The sequence below is a fragment of the Pseudopipra pipra genome, chromosome 7, assembly GCF_036250125.1.
Source record: "Pseudopipra pipra isolate bDixPip1 chromosome 7, bDixPip1.hap1, whole genome shotgun sequence".
Lineage (NCBI taxonomy): Eukaryota > Metazoa > Chordata > Aves > Passeriformes > Pipridae > Pseudopipra > Pseudopipra pipra.
In genome coordinates, this window is record NC_087555.1 from 24,714,413 (window position 1) to 24,734,699 (window position 20,287).

The 20,287-nt window shown below is 49.9% G+C and overlaps 2 protein-coding genes across 2 annotated transcripts in view; one reads left to right on the plus strand and one right to left on the minus strand.

The window, feature by feature from the left end:
* Positions 1-1,177, minus strand: LOC135417313 (uncharacterized). The gene has a single exon (XM_064661259.1). It carries the CDS (start codon positions 1,175-1,177, stop codon positions 221-223), a length of 957 nt encoding a protein of 318 aa, XP_064517329.1. The 3' UTR covers positions 1-220.
* The window catches only part of IGFBP5 (insulin like growth factor binding protein 5), a 23,932-nt gene continuing 4,715 nt past the window's right edge, over positions 1,071-20,287 (plus strand). Inside the window, exons 1-3 of the mRNA XM_064661263.1 lie at positions 1,071-1,518; positions 19,642-19,868; positions 20,045-20,164. Coding sequence (XP_064517333.1) covers positions 1,188-1,518; positions 19,642-19,868; positions 20,045-20,164 — 678 coding nt within the window. The 5' untranslated portion in view covers positions 1,071-1,187. The remainder of the gene's footprint in view (positions 1,519-19,641; positions 19,869-20,044; positions 20,165-20,287) is intronic.

Genomic DNA, 20,287 nt, shown 5'->3' on the forward strand with positions numbered 1-20,287 from the left:
CCTCATAATATTATCCTTGATCACTGCCCGGGGTTTGAAGCCCAGAAGTCAGGAGCTGCGCACCCCACCCCCACGGCCCGAGAGCGCACTGATAGGGCCCTCGCTGCTGGCACCTAGTCAAGCTGAGGTGTCATTGGGATCTCAAATTGCAGCGAGGGGCTGGCAGGCAGCCAGAGGCAGTCTATTTAAAAGACAGCCTGTTCTGCAGTATTCAGTCTCTTTAGAAACTTCTCCAGGGGAAAAGTGTTGGGAGATCTACAAAGTGGATTTTTTTCCTCTCTTTTCTTTTTTTTCCCCTTCCCCCTGATTTTTTACCGCTCCTCTGCAGACTTTGCAACAAAACACTCCAACTTTGCAGAAAACTTTTTTTTTTTACTCTTTTGGTCTTTTTTTTTTTTCTTTTTCCTTTGCAAATCCTGGAAGAGGAAAGCGGGAGAGTTGAACAGAGCCGATCGAAACACAACTTTGCTTCATACCAAGCTTCCCAGCAGCTCGCTGCGTCGGGAGAGACTTTTTCTCCTCCTGCAGAAGAAGAGAGAGGGAAGGGGAGCTTTGCATCCCCTCTTCCTTCTCCTGCGTTGTTGGTTTTTCTTTTTTCCCCTCTTGACTGCTTTGATGCAATAATAGCAGGACACTGGTTTTCAAGGAACTTTGCTCCCTTCTCAACCTGCCTTCTTCCAGTCCTTTGGGAAGAGTGTGTGTGTGTGTGTGCGCGTGTGTGAAATCGCGGTCCCACCTCCCCAAACCCCCCTGCTCCCCCACTCCTCCCCCTGCAACCTGTAGGCTGTGCAACCCCTGCAGGCTTCGCTCCCTTTCCCCCTTCTTTCCCTCCCCCTCTCTTTTTGCGCTCCCGCGGATCGCGGTGCGAATTCCCCCTTTCGAGGAGAGAAAAAGCTGAAAGAAGGAGAAAAAGAAAAAAAAAAAGACAAAAAAGCAAACCTAGACGCCCCCCCCTTCTAACGCCAAAAGAAAATCGGGAAGGTCTCGCACCCCGAGAATTAACCTCAGAGTGGGACGCCTGCAAGCAGGGGCTGCGCTTTCCTTTTTGAATTTTATTTTTTAATTTTTCTTTCTTTTTTCCCTTTTTTTTTTTTTTTGTTTTCTTGCCCCAGAAGGGGCAAGCGGAAAGCCAGCGCCGCCCACCCCCGGCAGCTCCCCGCGCCCCGTCCCGCAGCATCCCCGCCGCGATGCTGCTGCGGCTCCTGGTGCTGCTGGGCGCCTGCCCGGGGCTGTCGCGGTGCCTGGGCTCCTTCGTGCAGTGCGAGCCCTGCGATGCCAAGGCGCTGTCGCTCTGCCCGCCGCCGCCGCTGGGCTGCGAGCTGGTGAAGGAGCCGGGCTGCGGCTGCTGCCTCACCTGCGCCCTGCCCGCCGGGCAGCCCTGCGGCGTCTACACCGAGCGCTGCGCCCGCGGGCTGCGCTGCCTCCCGCGCCAGGGCGAGGAGAAGCCGCTGCACGCCCTCCTCCACGGCACCGCCGTCTGCCTCAGCGAGAAGAGCTACCGCGAGCAAGCCAAGGCTGGTGAGTGACCCCGCTCCTCCATTCGCAGCCTTCCTGGATGCTTCTCCGCCTTGCCGGCCCCTTTTCCATCTCTCCACCGGGTTTTTGCACCCCACCGCCAGCTCCTGGCTGCGTTTTCCCTCGTTCCGGGTGCTCTTCCATGACCCTCCGCTTGCCTTTCCGTCTTTCCGGCTCCCTTTCCATCTTTCCGCTTGCTTTTCTGCTCCCTCCCACTGGCTGCTCTTCCCTGCCCCCGCGGTTGCTTTCTCATCCCGCCGGCTGCTTTTCCATCTTCCCAGGTGCTCTTCAATGCCCCCGCTTGCTTTTCTGCCTTCCGGGTTACTTTTTCATCTTTTCTCCCGCTTCTCCATCCACGCCCTCCCCCCCTGCGCTTCCAGCCCCCTCCCCCGTCGTGTGCTTTTCTGCCTTCCCGGCTCCTCCATTCCCCTCCACCACCACCAGCTGCTTTTCCATCTTTCTGGCTACTTTTCTGTCTTTCTGCCTGAGTTTTCTCTTTCACACACACATTTACACACCCTGGCTGCTGTTCCATCTTTCTAGCTATTTTCCCATTCCTTCCCCTCCCTATCCCCTCCACCAGCAGCTCTTCCAAGCCCCCGGTTGCTTTTCCATCTTTTCCATCTGCTTCTCCACCACCACCACCACTTTCCACCCCCCCTATTGCTTTTCCATTTTTTCAGCTACTTTTACATCTTTCTAGTTGTTCTTAAACACACACACATGCAGTTGCTTTTCCATCTTTGTAGGTACTCTTCCATCCATCCCCCCAACTGTTCTTCCATGTCCCTTGCCACTTTTCCTATCCTTCTTTCCATCCTTGCTCTGGTCAAACCTCCTGTTGCATCATCTCACAGCCTCCCCCACTCTGTCTTCTATCATCACCTCTGAGTTGTCCCATCCCAATGGAAAGCTTTTCTTCCCCCACTTCCCAGATGCACCCTCTTAGTCACAGCTGCATCCCAGTCCTTCCTTAGTGACATCCTTTACATCTTTCCTGAATCCCTGTCTTCACCCTCTTCCTGACCCCTTTCTCTCACCATATCTTCCACCTTGCTCTAGAGTCCGAGTTGACCTCTGCAACTTGAAGTATAGGAGAGGGCAGGGCACCTCCTTGCAACCAACTGCCCCATTCCCAAAGTCCTCAGCCACCTGTGGGTTTGTTGCTCAGCCTCCCACTTTCTCCTTGGGATCATTGCAGCCTGCTCTTCCTGGCTGCCTGCTGCTGGACGTCTTTGTTGGGTGATGGGTTTTAGCCCAGGGAGGTGAAGAGAGCAGGTGCATTAGGGGCAGGGTATGTGATTGCAAAAAATAATGATGGTGTGGCTGATAACCCAAAAGAACAGGTTAAAAGCAAGCATGAAGGCAGGCACGGCAGCATGAGTGCAAGGCCAGGCTTCTGAAGTGTTTGCCTCTTGCACGTGACAAAAGCATGAAAGAAAGCACTTCTTCACTTTGGCTCTCATTTCACTCCAATTTCTGGATCTTCTAGCTCATGTGAGGAGGACACATTCCCTATATTCCTCCAAATACATCTGTATTTGCCACAGTGTAAAAGAGAGGCAGAGAGGGTGTCTGTGCGTCTGGGAGACCACTTGGCAAAAAACTCCCAGAAGCAAACCCCTCACTTTTTTTGGAGCATGAAAAAGTAATTTCTACTTGTTAGCAAGCTTCTGCTTATACCCACGCAATGGGATTCCGTTTCTCCTTTCTAGCACCTAGTAAATCTTGATGCTTTTATTATTTTTCCCCTTTGCTGCTTGCAGGCAGTAGTTGGGTTGCTACACTCCATCCTTCAGAGCAAAACTAAATTCTGTGTGTATAACTTCCCCCCTCCTTTGAATGACATCAGATGTCCAAACTCCCTTAAATCAGCCAGAAACAGCAAAGCTGAGCTTGGTTTTTTGAAGGGAGCTGGAAGGGATGGGGGTTGGGAGCAGACCTGCACAGGGAGCAGAGGGTAAAGCCAGGAGCCATGTTCCTGCCGTGGAGCCCAGGAAGCTGGGCAATAACCGCTGGTAGCGGAGATATGTGAAGTATCCCGGAGCACGTCATCCCAGTGTTTATTTACTCTTCATGTGTATGTGCGTGGCCAGGGGCAGGCAATGTGGTGGGGAAGGCAAAGCCATGCCACTGAAATCCAGCAGTGGCTGGGAGAGCAGGGCCCATCCTTGCACCTATGCAAGGGTGCCCCACACAGACCAAGGCACCTGAGAAAGCTTTGGTGCTTGGCTCTCAACATGAATCTCCTTTCATTCCACCTGCCTCGCACTTCTCAAAGGTGCTCTGCGTGAAAACTTTAGCCAATTCCCTTGTAATACCACTGCTTTTGATTTTCTTGCGATGGGGAGCACCCATTCAGTGAACAAGGAGAGGGATAGGAAAGTGGTTGCAGGTTTGTTTTGCAAAACCAACCCCCTGGCACTACCTGCACTTCCAGTTTGGACTCCCCAAGCGCTGCAGGGGCCTCTTTTCGGCAGGTTTTGTTCGCAGGCAGGAGATGAGCCTGGATTGGAAAGGCTGCTGCAAGAAGCCACAGGAGACCAGCAGGCTCCTCTTGAGATTTGTGCGATTGCAAAAAAGAAATAAAAAATAAATCAGGAATTCCTGAGGACGGGAGAGGGGAAAAAAGTCATTTGGCATTCGACTGGTAGCGTGTGAGAACAAAGTATATTTTCATAGGCGTGTTTCTAAGCAACAGGGCAAGAAAAGAAATGAAGTTTAACTTGAACTTTCTGGCCTCTGCCAGTTTGGCCAGCAGCTTAGGGACTGTGTGCTGGGGATGCTGGCCTGGCCCTCCCATCTATCAATGACCAAAATTGGCCCTGAGCTGTGAACTGCTGAGAAAGAATCAGCACTCTGCAAAATAAACTATGTGACAGTGGCGAGGACTAGATCAAACTGCATTTCTATCTATTTGTGCCCTTACGCTGGCCAAGTTTAAAATTGCAGATGCTTTCCTCCTTACGGAGGTGGAGATGCATCGAGCAGTACTGCAAGAGCCCAAGTCTGGGAGGCTGGGCTTGGCTCTCCTCTAGAGCAGATGTCTTGCCTGGGGATAAGATGCTCGCAGGTACCGTGCCTCAGTTTCCTCATACATATGCTGAGCACAGTGCCACTGAGAAATGCTGGAGGTACTGAGCAGAATGTGCTCCTGGTTTATTGAGAGGTCTGGAATGAAAGCAGGTGTGGAATTAGAGGGCTTTGGTAAGGTTAATTTTAAGTAGATGGATATGTAGGTACGGACAGGACGGTCCCTGTAGTGCTTCCTGCCACAAGTCAGACACTGTCCTGTACTGAAAGCCAAACATCACGGCTGTAATTGACTGTTCCTGGTAAAAAAACATGAATGAGCTTCATTTATGGCACAGGCTACAGGATTCTGGGTTTTCTCTGTTTTGTTTAGTTTTCCTTTGAAATATACCACGTCTTTCCATTTTTCTCCCCTGTGCTCCCGCCAGACTTCCTCCTGCTGAGACAGCAAGGTCAGGCCGAGCATCGGGGAGTGGAGGGCACAGACTGAAGCCTGCTGCCCTAAAAAGGCTCGTGGAAAAACAAAGGTTGTCAAATATTTCCTTCTCCTCTCTCATTCCTGCTCTCTTTCTAGAAAGTGAGCAAGACTTGGCAAGTTTCCTCACGAAACCATGAGCCAACGATAACCAGGAGGGGAAAGGGGGGGGGGGTTTGCAGAATTGGCCCTAAGAAAATCATCTTTGCTGTGTCAGCTGGAAGTAGGCGGAGAAGGAGCGCTGCCGAGCCCAAATTTCCTGCGGCTTGTGTTCGGTGCAGTCCTTTATTGCTCCCCAAAATATTCCCTCCCCACCCCATTCCTCCTTCCCATGCTCTTCTGCTCTACATTTGGGGATGTGTGGCTTCAGCGGTGAGTGATGGGGATGTGGTGAGGCAGATGGGCAGCTCCACACACTCCTCACATCCAGGGTGAGGGTGAGGGTTAGGGCAGCAGTCATTGGAACAGGCCATGGGACCCGTTGGCTTGTGCACATGTGTCACTTGGGGAGGGACCTGGCTGGTGTGAGCAGCAGGTCCTTTGTGTGAAGCAGCTCCCGAAATGTCAAGGTGAAAGCTAGTATCAACAGGCCTGCAAAACCTCAGATACGAAACAGGAAAATCTCCATTTTTCTTTTGATCTGGAGTTCCAACAACAATATATTAAAAAAAAAAATAGGTGAAATCCATCAGGTGCCAGCAAGTGAGTCAGGTTTCTGCGGTGTGTGTGTGTATGGGGGAGGGAGGAATGGGGTGGTTCAAACAGGAAAGGAGGGGCCTTGGCTGGAAGGATTTTTCAGCAGCCTGGTTTCTAAGGAAGGAGGGAGAATATTAAGTAGTTGATCCAAATGAAATTCCTGCCGAGTGCCAGCAGAGTTCACCGGGAAAAGACGTGGCTCTGTGCTTGCGTGCATGCACGCGTGCGTGCCTGAGAGATAGAGCTGGCCCCAAGCTTTCACACAGCCCTGGACTCGCTCCAGGTGAGTGAAGGGAGCCCCTCCAGAGCTTGCACCACTGCAGAAGTGTTACGACCCGCCCCAGAAAAAGGGGAGGAGGGTAACCCAGGTTCTTATCAATAATTCCCTTGGGGTGGATTAGAGTGAAACGACACTGAATAATCGGTGTCTGAAAACATATTGGTAAGGTTTATTTTAACAATTTGGTATCACCAGGTATGCTAGCATTTTGGGTGTTGTCATATAACAACATGGCATAGAGATAACCTTTGGGGGGGGGAGAAAATGCATAGGGGAGAGAAAGACGAGATAAGAGTAAGGGAGAGTAAGGAGAAAGAAAAGCTGAGAGTGGACAGATGTATATAGTCACCGCCCATGGGATCCAGCGATGACACTTGGTAGTTGCCACTTCCATGTCTGTCAGTTGAAGTGGTGGCCTTGATCTGCTGGGGGTGAAGGAGGGAAGCCCCCACACCCCAAGAAGTTATGAGTTGTTATATCCATGGTCAGTGTCACGGGCCATGCCTCAAGCCTCCAAACTCTCCCTGGGCAAGAGTTTTTTGTGTCTGTCCTGGTTCCCGCCTTTTTTGATTGGCAGAGGGGGGGATGGGCTTTTATGGGCCATTAGAGGTCCTGCCTTTTCAGGGCTTGACACCTTCAATTGCCCATCAGAGGTATAATGCAACAGTCAAAAGCCTGCAAACTTGGCTCTTCACTGGAGGGAGGGACGGGCCCAACTACCCATCAGAGGTATAATGCAAAGGTCAAAATTCTGCAAGAGTCTCCTAGAATGCATAAATCATTAACCATTTCAGTGTCTGACAAGAAGAGAACAGGGGCTGGTCTCAAACGGGAACCTCTGCAAACCTGAGGGATGCTGAAGGAAGACATTGTGCCTCCTTGTGTCGATATTGTGCATCCTGTGCCCAGACTTTGTCCCGTCAGTGGCATGAGCAGAGTCATGTGCGACTGGAAGCATTTGCCTTACTGCAGGGTGAGGTGTCCCCTCAGCCTTGACAGAAGGGGACAGGAGAGCTTGGGTACCTTCTGTGCCAGCTTCAAGACATCCCTCTGTGTGTTTTGTCGCTTAGTTTGGCACACGTGTCACAGCAGAGGGGGAGGAAGCAGAGGAGGAGAAGCAGCACACGGGCGCTGCCTCACATGGAGCGTGGTGCTCTGCTTCCTCCTAACGTCCGCTGGAAGTTCTACTCGCTCTGAGTCGAAAGACATCGCAGATGTAGGAGCAGCTGCAGGAGCTGTTATAGCAGTAGCACTTCCCAGAACTCTTCATGCAAACTGAAAAGCCTGGGAGCAGCCTGGGAAGGGGGGCGGGAACCTCAGCCCTTTCGAGGCTTGCCGTCCTCTGCTCAGCAGGGTGAGCTGCTAAGAACAGTTGCAGCTCGTTTCCCCTGTGCAAAGTCCCAGGGCAGATAAAAGGGTCCATGGTACAGCAAATCCTGCCTTTTTGTTTTGTTTCTTTTTTACCAAGCACTTAGTAGTGCAAATTCAAGGCTAGACATAAGTGGGGAATTTGGCTGGAACACACCTGCCCCTCTATGTGGGTTGCAGAGCAGCAGGATTAATATGCACAGGAAAGATATGCATGTGAGCATACACACACATGTACCCGTGTTCACACGCCCACGCACGCCTGCATAAACATTTAATGTGTGCAAGCACACACACGGAGCATTTTTGTCTCTGGAGGCAGAGTGGTTTCCAGGCAGCACACACAAACTTCTCTTAGGTGCAGTGGTTCTGGTTATGTCTGGCACATCGGTATTTTGCCATCAAGAACAGATATTGGCATACAGATCAGCCTACCCTATCCTCCCACTGAGGGCTGAGAAATGAGATGCAGCAGGTGAGCATATGAAACAATGAGAAGTGAGAAAGGAGATAGATTAGCCAGCTGTGTGGATCCAGGCTCACCCCCTGTGCTTGGAGGTGGGTTGTGTTTTCTGGCTAGACTGAGATAATACACTGAGATATATCCCATTGAAGATGTGGAGAAGCTGTGACTTGCAGAGGGCAGCCAGTCCACCTCCTACCCCATGCCAGGGCTGGGGGAAATGTGGGGCGCAATAGTGCCTGGTGGCATCAGTGGAGGGGATGGTGCCAGGGGCACTGAGGTCACTGGAATCCTGCAAACTTCTCTATGCCCAGGCAGCAAAAACTGGCCTTTGGGAAGGTGTGCAAGAAGAACTGAATTGAGAAAATATGAAAAATTTTCTGAGATGTGGCAAACTGAGGGCAGGAGAAACAACCTCTAGCATTGAGGGGAGGAAGCAACAGCACCTGAAGACATGATGCATGAAGAGGTCAGAGATGATCCAAAGATCATCTTTGGCCTGTGTGAACTCACTGGCAGCCAGTTTGATAACCACTTCATCATTTATAAGGAGATTTTTTACAGGCAAAAATTAGATATTATCTGCCCATCCTCAGGACAGGTTTCAACAAAAGTAGGAGGAGGCTTTGCTGGAGAGGAAGAGAGGGATACCTGACACCCCATGCTGGAATCCCCTAAAACCTGGACCCACTGAGTCCATTTAGCAGGAGCCTCCACACTTGGTCTCCCCAGGGTGATGTGCTCTGTAAGTCACAGAGCAGGGTGTCAGTTGTGCCAGTGCTCCTGGGTCCTGGGGCTGCCTGTTTAAGATCACTGGGTATGGGTCATGGTTCATGCCTCAGCTCATCCTGGAAGGGTCCCAGCACATCTAGTGATGAAGAAGTGACATCCCCCATCCCCTCACCACTCTACCCCCACAGGACACACTCTGTTCCTTCAGCTGTGTAGCCAAGGCAACTCTCAGCTAGATGTTGTTTTTGAGGTGGCTCTTTGCTGCCAATGATCTGAGCAGACCCCTTAGTGTTTATGTCAATCTACTGCTTGAAGTTAATACCAGCAGGACACAGCTGTTTGCAGAAATTTGGAACTCTTGGTGATTTGATATGGGCAAATTTACTCTCAAGGAATCAATTTCTCAGCATGTTTTGGTAAGTCTTCTGTCTGTTTTTGATGTTTCCAGGACAAGTGTGAGAGAGAGACTCATGTTAAACTTTGAGAAGGCATGTTAAATTTATGCCTGTGAAGTCAGTGGGCATTTCTTGTGTGTGTATGCATAAAGCCTTGCTCTCACTTACTGCCCTCATTCTCCAGACCCCTCTGATATTTCCGTTATTTTTCATCATAACTCCACCCCAGTAGTTCCATCTCTTTCACGCAGAATGTGAAAATAGGGCATTAATATCCCCCACAGCAAACTGGCACATTGTTCCTTATTAGCCCGGTAGGCCTTGAGCCTGCAAGATGCTGAGCATCTTTCCTCCAGGCCCAGAGAATCATAAGCTTTTGGACACCTACCCCCTCTATGGGAATCAGCTACCTCTTTCCTCCAAGGACTGTGTGCTGTTATGTTTGGTAGGATTGGAGAGCTCTTACCAGCTTCTAGCCTCCAGGGCTGTTGTTGCAGTTTGGTTTGTTTGCTTGTTGGATGGACACTGCTGGCTGGCTGATGGAGATAATTGTTATGCTGATGGAGATAACTTCTCTGGTTGCTATTTAAGGGCAAGAAGGTAATCCTGACAGATACTTAAGGAAATGATCCCATAGCTAAATGGGAGAAGGAATGTTTCTTAAAGGTAACTTTAGGGGCAAAGTTGGCCAATATTCATAATTCTTTTTTGTAGAAAAACTGTAAAGATATTTAATTTTTCCAAATACAGATGGGATTCATCCTGAGAAGACAATTTAATCAACGGAGCCATTTATTATTCGTGCTTAGAGAAATCAGATGTTATGTGTTAGACTAATGATGTTAGACTAGTAATTAAATAAGCCAGTGAAAACTATGGAACCTGGCTTTCACTTTTTACTTTAAAGGAGATTCTGGAAAAGAAGGAAAGTTTTATTAGGCTGGAACTTCGTGTCCAGCAGTCACAGCTACATGTATATCCTGATATATTTTAACAACATCTAAACAGAAAATGACATGCAGTCACATTGCTTTCACTTGTGACTCCTGCTTTCCTGAAGAAATAGCAGATATGGGTGAAATTTTACTGCATCATTTCATAACCATTTCAGTGTTCAGTTATTTGGTTTTTTAGTAGCAGAGGTGGCTTGAGGTTGCAGGAGAACAACGAAGTGCAACAAGGATTTTATCATTCCAGAAAGGCTCCAGAAAGGCAAGGGATGATCAGTTGTCTTTCTTAGAGTTTCAGACCCCAAAATGGAGGTCTGTACCCTTTTCTCTGTCAAGAGACCCGTGATATTTTTTTAACATTGAAAAGCATCTTTGCATTATGTTGGACCAAAGAGAATGGATTAGTGTATGTAATAGTACAACTCAGGGAGGAAAATGGCTAAGAGAGGTAAGAGTCATCCATTAGGATCAAGCTTGGGCAGGTTCCTGCATATTAATATTGTCAGAGTGTGAATGTCAAACTTCTGGTACTTTTTTGTGGTCCTACTTAAGTGGACTGAATGATTGAAAAACAGCATGGCCTACTCCAGGCAAAGGCTTTTTGAGAGAAGGAGCCATTAAGATGGAAGGGAGTCCTGAGGGCAGGGGTTGGAACCCTGAGAGCTTGTAATGGACGGTACATGTGATGATGTGTCATCTGGTGTTGACACAGAGATGAGCAACGGATGATCTCACACAGCTTTTCCATCTGGTTTAAGGCAAAACTCTGAAAGTCAGGCTGAAGGCCTTGAAATTAATCCAGGCTGGGCTGGAGTTTGCAGTTACAGCTGCACACCTGAAATATTTTTGGCGTTGGACCAGTTTTGGTCTAGCGCCTGACACAGGTGCATCTCCATTCTCCACTCGATGTTCCTTTACCTCTCTTTGGGGGCAAACAAAGGGTTTGGCTTTCTTGGCTCTGCCAGTTCCTGACTGTTTTTGAGACTAACAGAGACCCTCAATAACCATCTGTGGGAACAGATCTTTTGATGGAGACCACCAGCCTCTAGTGGGAGCAGCATCTACCAGATTCAGTTTCAACAGGGCATTTGTTAAAAGCTTCTGCTCAATATAAAACTAAATCAGATTCAAAACCCTGTCCAAAAGGCAAAAGGCACCTTCATTCATAAGCAGATCAGAGATCTTAGTGTAACCTATAGTGACTATATCTTTGGTAGGACATGCTCTTCCCAAGATCATCTCCTTTAATACAGGGGTTTCCTCTTAATTTCATACTGTTCTTAGAGTAAAACGCTACAATATTCCCAGTAACAGCCCAGCTTTTGATAGCCACCAGCAGCACTCTTGGTTATGGCTCAGCTTCTAAGGCCTTCTTAGCACCTGACTCTACTATGATTTTTAATATTTGGGTTTCAGAGATCAAAATAGCATCAGCATCCTGTCAGCACCTGCCTTCAAGTCCAGGTTTCTTGACATCTCATGTATATTGACACCAATGTTCATCTGAGTTTTAGAGACAGGCCCCATATAGTCCAAGAGAGAACAGGTACCTACTCCTCCTCCCTAGTTACGCTTCCTCCATTGCTGATGTTGAGCTACATGCAGCCAAAAAGGTCCCCCTTCCCACTTCTTTCTCAAACTGTAATGATAGTTGATAGACATTATTAGGGTTCTCTTCCACTCATCACACCTATTTCATTTCTAAGGACGCAGTGAGATTTTTTCCAAGTCATCTCCGGTGGCCAGATGACGAAACCAAACATTGTTTTCATTCAGAAAACCTTAAAGTATGTGTGTTTTCATCTTTTTACCACTGATAAGCCCCAGGGAGAAATTGCTGGTAAACAATTCAACGATGCTTGTCAGGAGCTAATCCAGATTTTCCTCACCTGTATTGTCAGTTAGGCAAAAACTGCCATGCAATCTTCTCTGAGTTTTCCTTCTTTGCTCTTTTCTACTCTTAATTCCTTGGCAGCTTGATGGGAATTTTGCCTCCTTTATTATAACCAATGAAATCTGCCACTAGGGTGGATTTATTGGAAAAGATGCACGACTAAGAAAGGCTGAATTATTTCATACCTCTCAGGAAAGAAGAATATGTCTTGGTCACTATGATTTATTTAGATTTCTCTGGGTCATAACTTAGCTCTAGCTTCTTCTCCAGTTTCAGCATATGGAAAGGGGAACATCTGCAGTCTCCAGATGATGTGAAGGAAATACGTTTTATCTTCCTATCATCAGTGCATCAGCAACAGGAGCTTCTTGATGTAAATCTAATCCTGCAATACTTCCTTCCTCTCCACTTGCCAATTCAGTTCCCTGAAAGATAACTTTGTTCAGGAAATGTCAGGCCGATACAAGCAGCTATCTAGCAATGAGTGCCTGCAATTTTGCAAGGTGGTGCACATCAGCATCATTTAATTGAAATGAACGGATGTTTGTTCTTCATCTTACTGAAGGGAGAAACTCTGGGAAGTTTCTCAATTCTTTTACTGATTAGACATTTTGAGTTCTCCTTCGGCCAGAAACCATTGTCACTGGGAACCTAAAGTTCTCTGGCCATGCTGCCTGTTGACCCAGACCTTCACCTGGTCTTGGTGTGTCTTGTATATACATTGCAAACTCCCACACTTGCATGGAGAACTGATTGTAGACAGATTGGAGAACTCCTTGGAGAGGAAGAGACAGACAAAGACAATATCTCTTGGTGAGCCCTAGTCCTTGCTTGCGCATTTCAAGGCAGCACCAGATCAGTGCGCCAGCTGGTGCCCAAGCTTGTCTCTTCCAGCACAGCATGGATGCTTGAAGACTGCTGAACTAACAACTAGCAACATGTAGAGAAGGAGCTTATGTCATAGAGCTCCCCATATCTAAACCTGCTTTTCTCCTTGCTCTAGAGAGTTGCTCCCAGAGAGTTTTATTTTGTGGCTGCAGCAAGGAAGGGCAGCTCAGAAAGTACTATTTGGCACATAGCAACACAGATCTTTATGCTTCCAATTCTCATAGCTGTACCTCTCCCACCTGCCTCGACACCCACCTTTGTGGCATTTGCTGGCACTGTGGAGAAGTAGTGCTGACCCAGAGATCCATTCCTACAGATAGGCCCTGTACTTCCAGAGCAGACCAAGACAACCAGCAAACCAGCTGGTTCCCCTAAGAGCTCCTTTCCCACATGCTGAGCTGCATTTCTCCACCTTCCAGCTCTGTATGAGGGCACTGAGGTCATCAGGATGATGATCTCCCTTTCCCATGAATCCTGTGTGAACCTGGGGGCAGCCCAAGCACCTGATATTCACGCTCTGCAGGTGAGCCCTGGCTGATACAGCAGAATCTGCATCCACAGGTTTCTGCTGAGGAGACATTAATCACCTGAGAAAGAGCTGGTCTTCCAGGCTAGTTCAGCAAAGCCCAAACAGTAACTTAAAAAAAAAAGGCCACAGTATAGCATATCCGTCTGCCATCAGTGCCTGCTCTCTGAGACTCTTAGATATTCCTGAGCTGTTCCCAAGCATCCTTCTGGCTCTTGGTTTAATAAAATGGAGATAATTCCTAACCTAGAGTTGAATCTTTGTAACCCTTAGGGCTGTTTTTCCATCTCTGAATTTGGTCTTACTGATCCATATTCTTCACTTAAAAGGTGTCTCTGTGGAACAAGGTAGTGAGGTCCCATTAACTTTTAACATATTGTCACAGGAATATAAGGTACTGGGATATAAGGCTTTGGAAACCCCAGAGCCTCTCTTCCAAAGCTTGTGTGGCTTTTGAGCCATGCACTATTTGGACTCTGATCATACATCTTTGGTAGGTGACTGGGCGTGGTGGGGCAGAGCGGGTGTTTCTGTGAGCACTTCACAATGCCTTGAGTGCTAAAGGCTTCCCTCCACACTCTGCAAATCACAAAGGTGATTTGCTGCCTGTGGCAGCTGTTGAGGTGCCTAATTCCCAGGGAAGGATATAGGGTCTGTGTTTTCTTATTACTGCACCTGTGCCTGCAAAACAGCTTGGCATTGTCACCCATGAGAATTACATCACAGGTTGCAAGGGGAGCAACAGTGAAGAGATGGTGGGAGTTACTTTTCTTCACTTCAGACCGTTGGAGGCCTAAGTGTGACCTTTGGAGCCACAGGAGAAGAGACTGGAATTTCTGAAGATATGTTGTTCCACCCTAAAATCAGCACCCAAGCCAAATTACGTGGCTGGTCACAATTTGGAGGGTGCAGCATCTCTGCAATGACTTAGACATGGAGTTTAGCCATCCAGAACACCTCTGTTAGCAGACAGGTGTTATATGACACAGATTTGTTTTAAGTGGCTGTGGCACATTGCTGAGACTTGTGGGAGGTGGGGTGACAGTCCCAGCAGGGCTGCTGTTTTTCTGTCCTTGGTGTGTGGTGTCTCCTCCCAGTCTCTCCTCACCTGCAAGCCTCACCAGCATGCTCCCTCACCAGTCGCTACCAGAGAGGCTGCACCGGCCTGATGCCAAGTCCCAACCAGAGCACAAAAGTTCGTCGAAAGTCCAAGGCACATTGCAGCTGGCTCTCCGGCAGCCAACGCCCTGGGCTAGCAGAGGGACTGGCTGGAGCCTGCATCCCCAGCCCTGGCTGCTCCTCCCCCAGTGGGTGCCAGATGGCCTCAGGCTGGGCGGCCGTCTGAGATCACTGCCTGACTTCACCAGGGCGGGGGTCTGGAGCAGTGACCCCAGCCCAAGGCACAGTGCCCGAGTCGGCTCTGCTGCCCACCCTGCGGAGTTGTGTGTGGGGCTGAGGGTTGTGCCTGCGACCGGAATGTAAACGAGCTGTGCTTCATTAGGCGGGTGGAAGCTCCCTTTTGCCTGGGCTGACTGGTGGCCTCTGGGGAGTTCAGGAATGCTTTTGCTCAGATGTGCTTTCCAGCTGCCAAAGGGCGAGAGATGAGATGACACTCCTTGCTTTACATCCCTTCCCTGTCTGCGTTATCCCTTCCCTGCCTATATTTTGAGAATGCAAACACAGTGGCTGTCCTTCTGCGATGACCAGGAAGGAGGAATTTTTGTCTTCCCGTCATGGTCACAGGTGCAAGTCCAGGACAAGTAGGAACTTGCCTGCCCATCCCAGGAAGTTCTGGTGTAGGTCAAACATATCCCTTCCTCTGGAATGGGGACAAGTGGGGAGGGCAGCTGGGGGAAATACTTAGTGAGGGTTTTTACCAGCCAGGTACCTGAGCACAGATTTCCTGTATAAGACCCATATGCAATGAGCAGCTCTGAACAGAGATGGCTGTTTGGGGGCAGAGGGAGGACTGGACAACTTCACATTTGTGTCGTTCCTATGCTAGAGATTTAACTGAGATCCCCATTAAGTCTTTCTCCAACACTTTCCTTATTAAGTGGTGTATGTTAGTGCCTATGCTGTAAATAATAATGATCATGATAATAATCAATAAGGCTGTTTAGCAGAGTTGTGCTGTGGTTGTGCATGTCCTTCTTAGGTGGATGTGGATTTTGGTGGGGGGGTGTTGAACAGGACAGCAAGTCCTCTAGCAGTGGACTGTGGCTGTAGCAAACAAGGATCGTTAGCAGCAGTGGTCAATAGATCCTTTTCCTACCCTTCTGCCAGGAACCGATGAAAATGCATTACAAAAATTCAAGCCTCTCAGCCATTTGGTAAAAGTTTCCTGCTCCACTCTGTAACGTCAGCAGGCAGGAAGGCAGTGTTCCCACACAATCCTCTCCCCCATGTGAATGCACCCACCATCTTATGGGGACCTCACATGGGTCCAAAGCATCTGAAGCCCAGAAGCACCCAGGCTGGGTTTTTGTCCAGGGGCAGGACGGTATCTGGTGGGAACAGCAGGCTGCCAGACAGGAGTAATTTGCGGCTTCCGAGAAACAGTGCCTGGTATTTTGCTACTCCCTGTCCCTTCTGGAGGGCAGAGTAGAAGAGTTGCAAATAGCTCCCTCTGGCTAGCCTGGAGTGGGGAGAAAACACCATGCACTCAGCCCAGGGCAGAGGACAGCCCACATGCTCTGTTATGGGTATTTTCTGCCTGTCAGGACTCTGGATTAGGACATCAACAGCACAGTCCTTTTGGCCTGGCCAGGGTCAGGAGCCTTTCCAGATGTTTGCATCTCTTTCCCTGGGCACCACAGCATCAGACCAGACATGAAACCATGGGGTAGCTCTGAGTTGAGTTCAGTCTCATGCCTTGGCTGTAGGAGTAGGCCTTATTCCGTACAGCCTAGCTGTCACCTCCATGCTAGCCAGGCATCCTCAGTTTGGCCAGCAGTGTCACTCTTCTGTGTGGCCAGCGAGCCTGGGACCTCTGCTGAGAGGTGAGCTTCTACTGAGTTGTGGGGAGAAGGGGTGGAGATGTGTGAGCCACCCACCTCCTGGTTCCCACTGTCCCTCATCTGGGGACACCATGAGTAGGGCCTTGCTGCCTGTGCCTTGTGCCCATGGTTGTGCAGTGTGCTCTGCCTCTGCAGACAGCTGACTGCCTGAAACCCAGCCACCAGGCTGGCAAGGCGGATGGTAGTAGGCGGGAAAGGGTTGTGTGGCAGGCCAGAACCTGACAGCGAGGGAGGAGGAACTCCAGCCTCCTTTCCGAGTCTCAGACAGACACAAGTAAGGCTCATTTGGGGAAACTGGGCATTGCTCCTGCCGGCATCTCCTCAGGCGCGGAGGCACAGCAGTGCCAATGCTGCCTGCCATGAGCCAGCCCAGGGGCAGTCAGGGGTCAGTGAATGAGCTGGTGGGTGAGGATGGGCCGGCGGAGACAGGAGCTCTGGAGATGCTGATGTGAGTGTCTGGTCCTGGCTGTGGTGGGCAGCTGCAGGTTCAGGTCGATGAGCCAGCCAGGAAGAGAAGCAGGGGAGTTGCATGGGTGATGCATGTCCCAGCTCTGCCTTTCCCTCTCCTCTTGGCACCAGGAAGGTCTCTCACCAGCTGCCTAGAGCTTGTCAGGAGTTTCTGTGTCAGAGACTTCTGCCCTTCAGTTTGTCAAAATTGGCTTGTTAGTATCAAATTAGGGAACAGATCATTGGGTGCATGAGAAGGGGTTGCGTCAGCCTTGTTCCTGAAGGAAATTAGGCTATAAAAAACATTAGAGGGTGGAGGAAAGGGATCCCTTCAAGGCATATATGGGGTACTCACTGGGATATAAAGACCCAAACCAGACACCACTGCTGAGTGACAGATGGAGGAGTCCCACCACAGCCATCCCTTGTCATATCACTGCTTGAGGGGCACATGTGCATGCCAGGGAGAGTGAAGGGGGAAGCACTGGACTCGGGCTGGGAGCTGGGCAGCTTTCAGTGCACACCAGTCCTCAGCTCCCTTGCAGAGCTCCTGTGGCTGCCATCTCCCCTTGCTGAAAGGGCTCCACAGCTCACTCTGGCTTGCTGACAGCTTGCAGGGAGAGGAGAGAGAAGGTGTTTGCACCTTTACCTTATTTTGTTTGCTGCTAAAGCTGCTGACCAAATGAGCAGGCTGAACTGCTGCAAAGGACTCACACCCATTGCAGAGTGAGTCCTGGGGACTGGACACCCCATACTGTTTTTCTGACTGAATTCTCACTGCGTGGTACCCTTCATTTGTTATTTGTTTTTATTTGCTAGGATTGCCCAGGTAACTGTTCCTCATTTATTTGCAGAGGTAATAAGCTGTGCCCCTCTTGTGCTACTTCAGGGTTGCCAGCACCAATGTGAAACCCCCCCTCCCCTTATTATCGTAGGGCAGCCCAGGGAGATGCCCTGGATTTGCCTTCTCCCGCCCTGGCACTGGGTGCCAGAAGGGATTCCTGGGATGGGACACGGTGTGTTTCACTGCTGTGGAAGGACTTAGTCACTGTGGATGTCTTTGGTCTTCTTTTGGACCTTGAGTTGCCACAATATCTTTGAGGCAAAGGATGGACTTCAACTGCACCTTGTAGAGTTTCATTTCCTGGGGGGTCATTCCAAATTTACTCAATCTCTTCCCTATCCCTTGTCTGTCACCCTCTTAGAATAAAGGAGCTCTGACCTGTGGAAGCAGTTGAGTCCTGCAACAGGGAATAAAACACCAAGCATATGAGCATCATGGGGGAAAATGGCAAAATGATCCCATGCTGGGGAGCCATGTGAGTCCCAGGGGTGGTGCAGGGGGTCACTTATGTTGCTGTGGGCAGTTAGGAGGGTGCTGAGTCTGGGATGCTGATCCAGCACTGTTCTTGTGGAACCAGAAAAAAAAAGGACTGCTTTAACGAATAAGTGGCCATGAAAAACTTTCCAGTTTTTGATGGGAGAGTGCAAGTTCGCCTTAGCAAGGAAGAATAGGAGACTGGTATCTGTGGCAGACTTGGGGACCCAGCGACCTCTCCCCTTGGTCACCTCCAAACCCCCCAGCTGGGGTGTGTGTGACAGGCTGGTGCTGCCATCTGCCACTGAGCATCTCTGTCCCCCTCACTGGCCACCCCTGAGCAATCTAATAGGGCAGAGGCATCTTCTTCATCCTCCTCCCCCTTGGGGCTGCATCTGGGCTCAAGCTCAAGGGAGCAGTCCATCTGCAAGGAGATTCCTGTTTGCCTGGTTGGGAGGGGGTCTAACTGCTTTTATTTTAATCCTGAGGCTTTTTCCATCCTGTAGGAGGGGATGAGCTGGGTTCACTGGTATCAAAGTTGCAGGAGATGCTGTTCAGGAAGGGATTTCAGCCACTCTGATGCTTTTCCTTCTACTGCAATGAGTTTCCTCATGGTCACTTGCTGGTCCCAGCAGACTTGGCATCAGCACCAGACTGCTGGGAACCAGGGGTCAGGAGACTAGGGAACCTCAGGAGCTTTAAACTCTATTCAAATTTAGTACAGAAATAGCCCTTTTTCACTCTGGTGGCTGTACTAAATGTCACAAGTCATCTAAGTTTAGACTGTCACCAGCTTGCTCCTAAATATAAACCGCACGGGGCTCCTGACTGCATCCTGCTGGCAGAGGTTACGCTGAGGTGATCTGGGGGGTCTACAGGAAGACAACTGCCATGGACAGAACCTAAACATGCTCCCCCTTTGCTAATACTACCATCAATGGTAACTACAGTCAGGCAGCATTGCTTGGGAGCATTATCCTTGGCTTTGCTCTCTGCTTGGTGCATGCCACCAGATGGAGGCTGGTTTCCCATGAGTGTGGGGCTGTGAGCTGAGGACCCTGGAGATCCCAGCACTTGTTAGCTGAATCTTTGGTATCACTGCTGAAGTACCTGCCTTGTCACGTGGTGGCTTTGCTGTGTTGTTGACCTTGACTTTGGAGTTGTCTCATCTTCGAGCATTCCTGGCTTTTGCTCTTGCATCTGAAAGGCTGGGTGGAGTGTGAATTTGTCACTTAATCCTCCCACCACAGATAAAGAGGGACTTCTCTGCCTCATTTGTGTGTCATCTGGCCCTTTCTGGGTGTGGGATGACCCTCACACCAGTCTTTTTCCACTGACACACACAAATGGTAACGGCCCTTGTATATCGAAGCCCATCCTAGACCTCCAACTCCTCCATGTCCTTAGACACCTTCCTGTCCTGAGTTCAGAGGTCATACAAAAGCATCACAAAGTCCCACACAGTGAGATAAAGCCAGAGCTGTAGACAGGAAAAGGGAAAGGGATTTCTTTGGTTATTTGTCCTCATCCTGTCTGCCTGGTGCAAAGATGTCCTCTGCGGTTGGGCAGAAGGCTCTCTGTGCAAAAGCAAGCCCCAGTCAGCCCATGGAGACCTGACAGTTTGGTACCTGTCTCTTCCAGAACGAGAGTCCCGAGAGCATGAGGAGCCGACCACATCAGAGATGACAGAGGAGACTTACCCGCCCAAGGCCTACCGGCCCAAGCACGGGCGCCTCTCTGAGCTCAAGGCTGAAGCCTTGAAGAAGGACCGCCGGAAGAAGCTGACACTGGCCAAGTTTGTGGGCATGGCCGAGAACACGGCACACCCACGTGTCGTCATCCCTGAGCTCCGGCAAGAGTTTGAGCTGGTGGGTGCCTTCACCTTCCCTCCATGGGGTTCCCATGGGCAGGTGACTGCAGGATGGCTTTTACCCTTGGAGAGTGGGTGCCAGTGGCAGAGGAGAGGGGACCTGGGGGCTTTTGCAGCTGGAGGCTTGCTGTGAGGGTGCTCCCCTTCTCACACTCCATCTTCTCCTGCTTGCAGGGCCCCTGCCGCAGGCACATGGAGGCATCTCTGCAGGAGCTAAAGAGCAGCCAGCGGATGGTCCCCCGCGCTGTCCACCTCCCCAACTGCGACCGCAAGGGCTTCTACAAGAGGAAGCAGGTAAGAGCCCCACGAAGGAGGGATGCTCCCCACCCAGCAAGGCTTTTCTCTGCCTCTCCCTTGGATGGGAAGGATGGAGGTTTTTCCTCTGCTGGGTTGGTGGGGATGTTGCTGTGAGCATCA

Coding starts and splice junctions, on each gene's coding strand:
- LOC135417313 (XM_064661259.1), bottom strand. CDS start 1,177: ATGCTGCGGGACGGGGCGCGGGGAGCTGCCGGGGGTGGGCGGCGCTGG.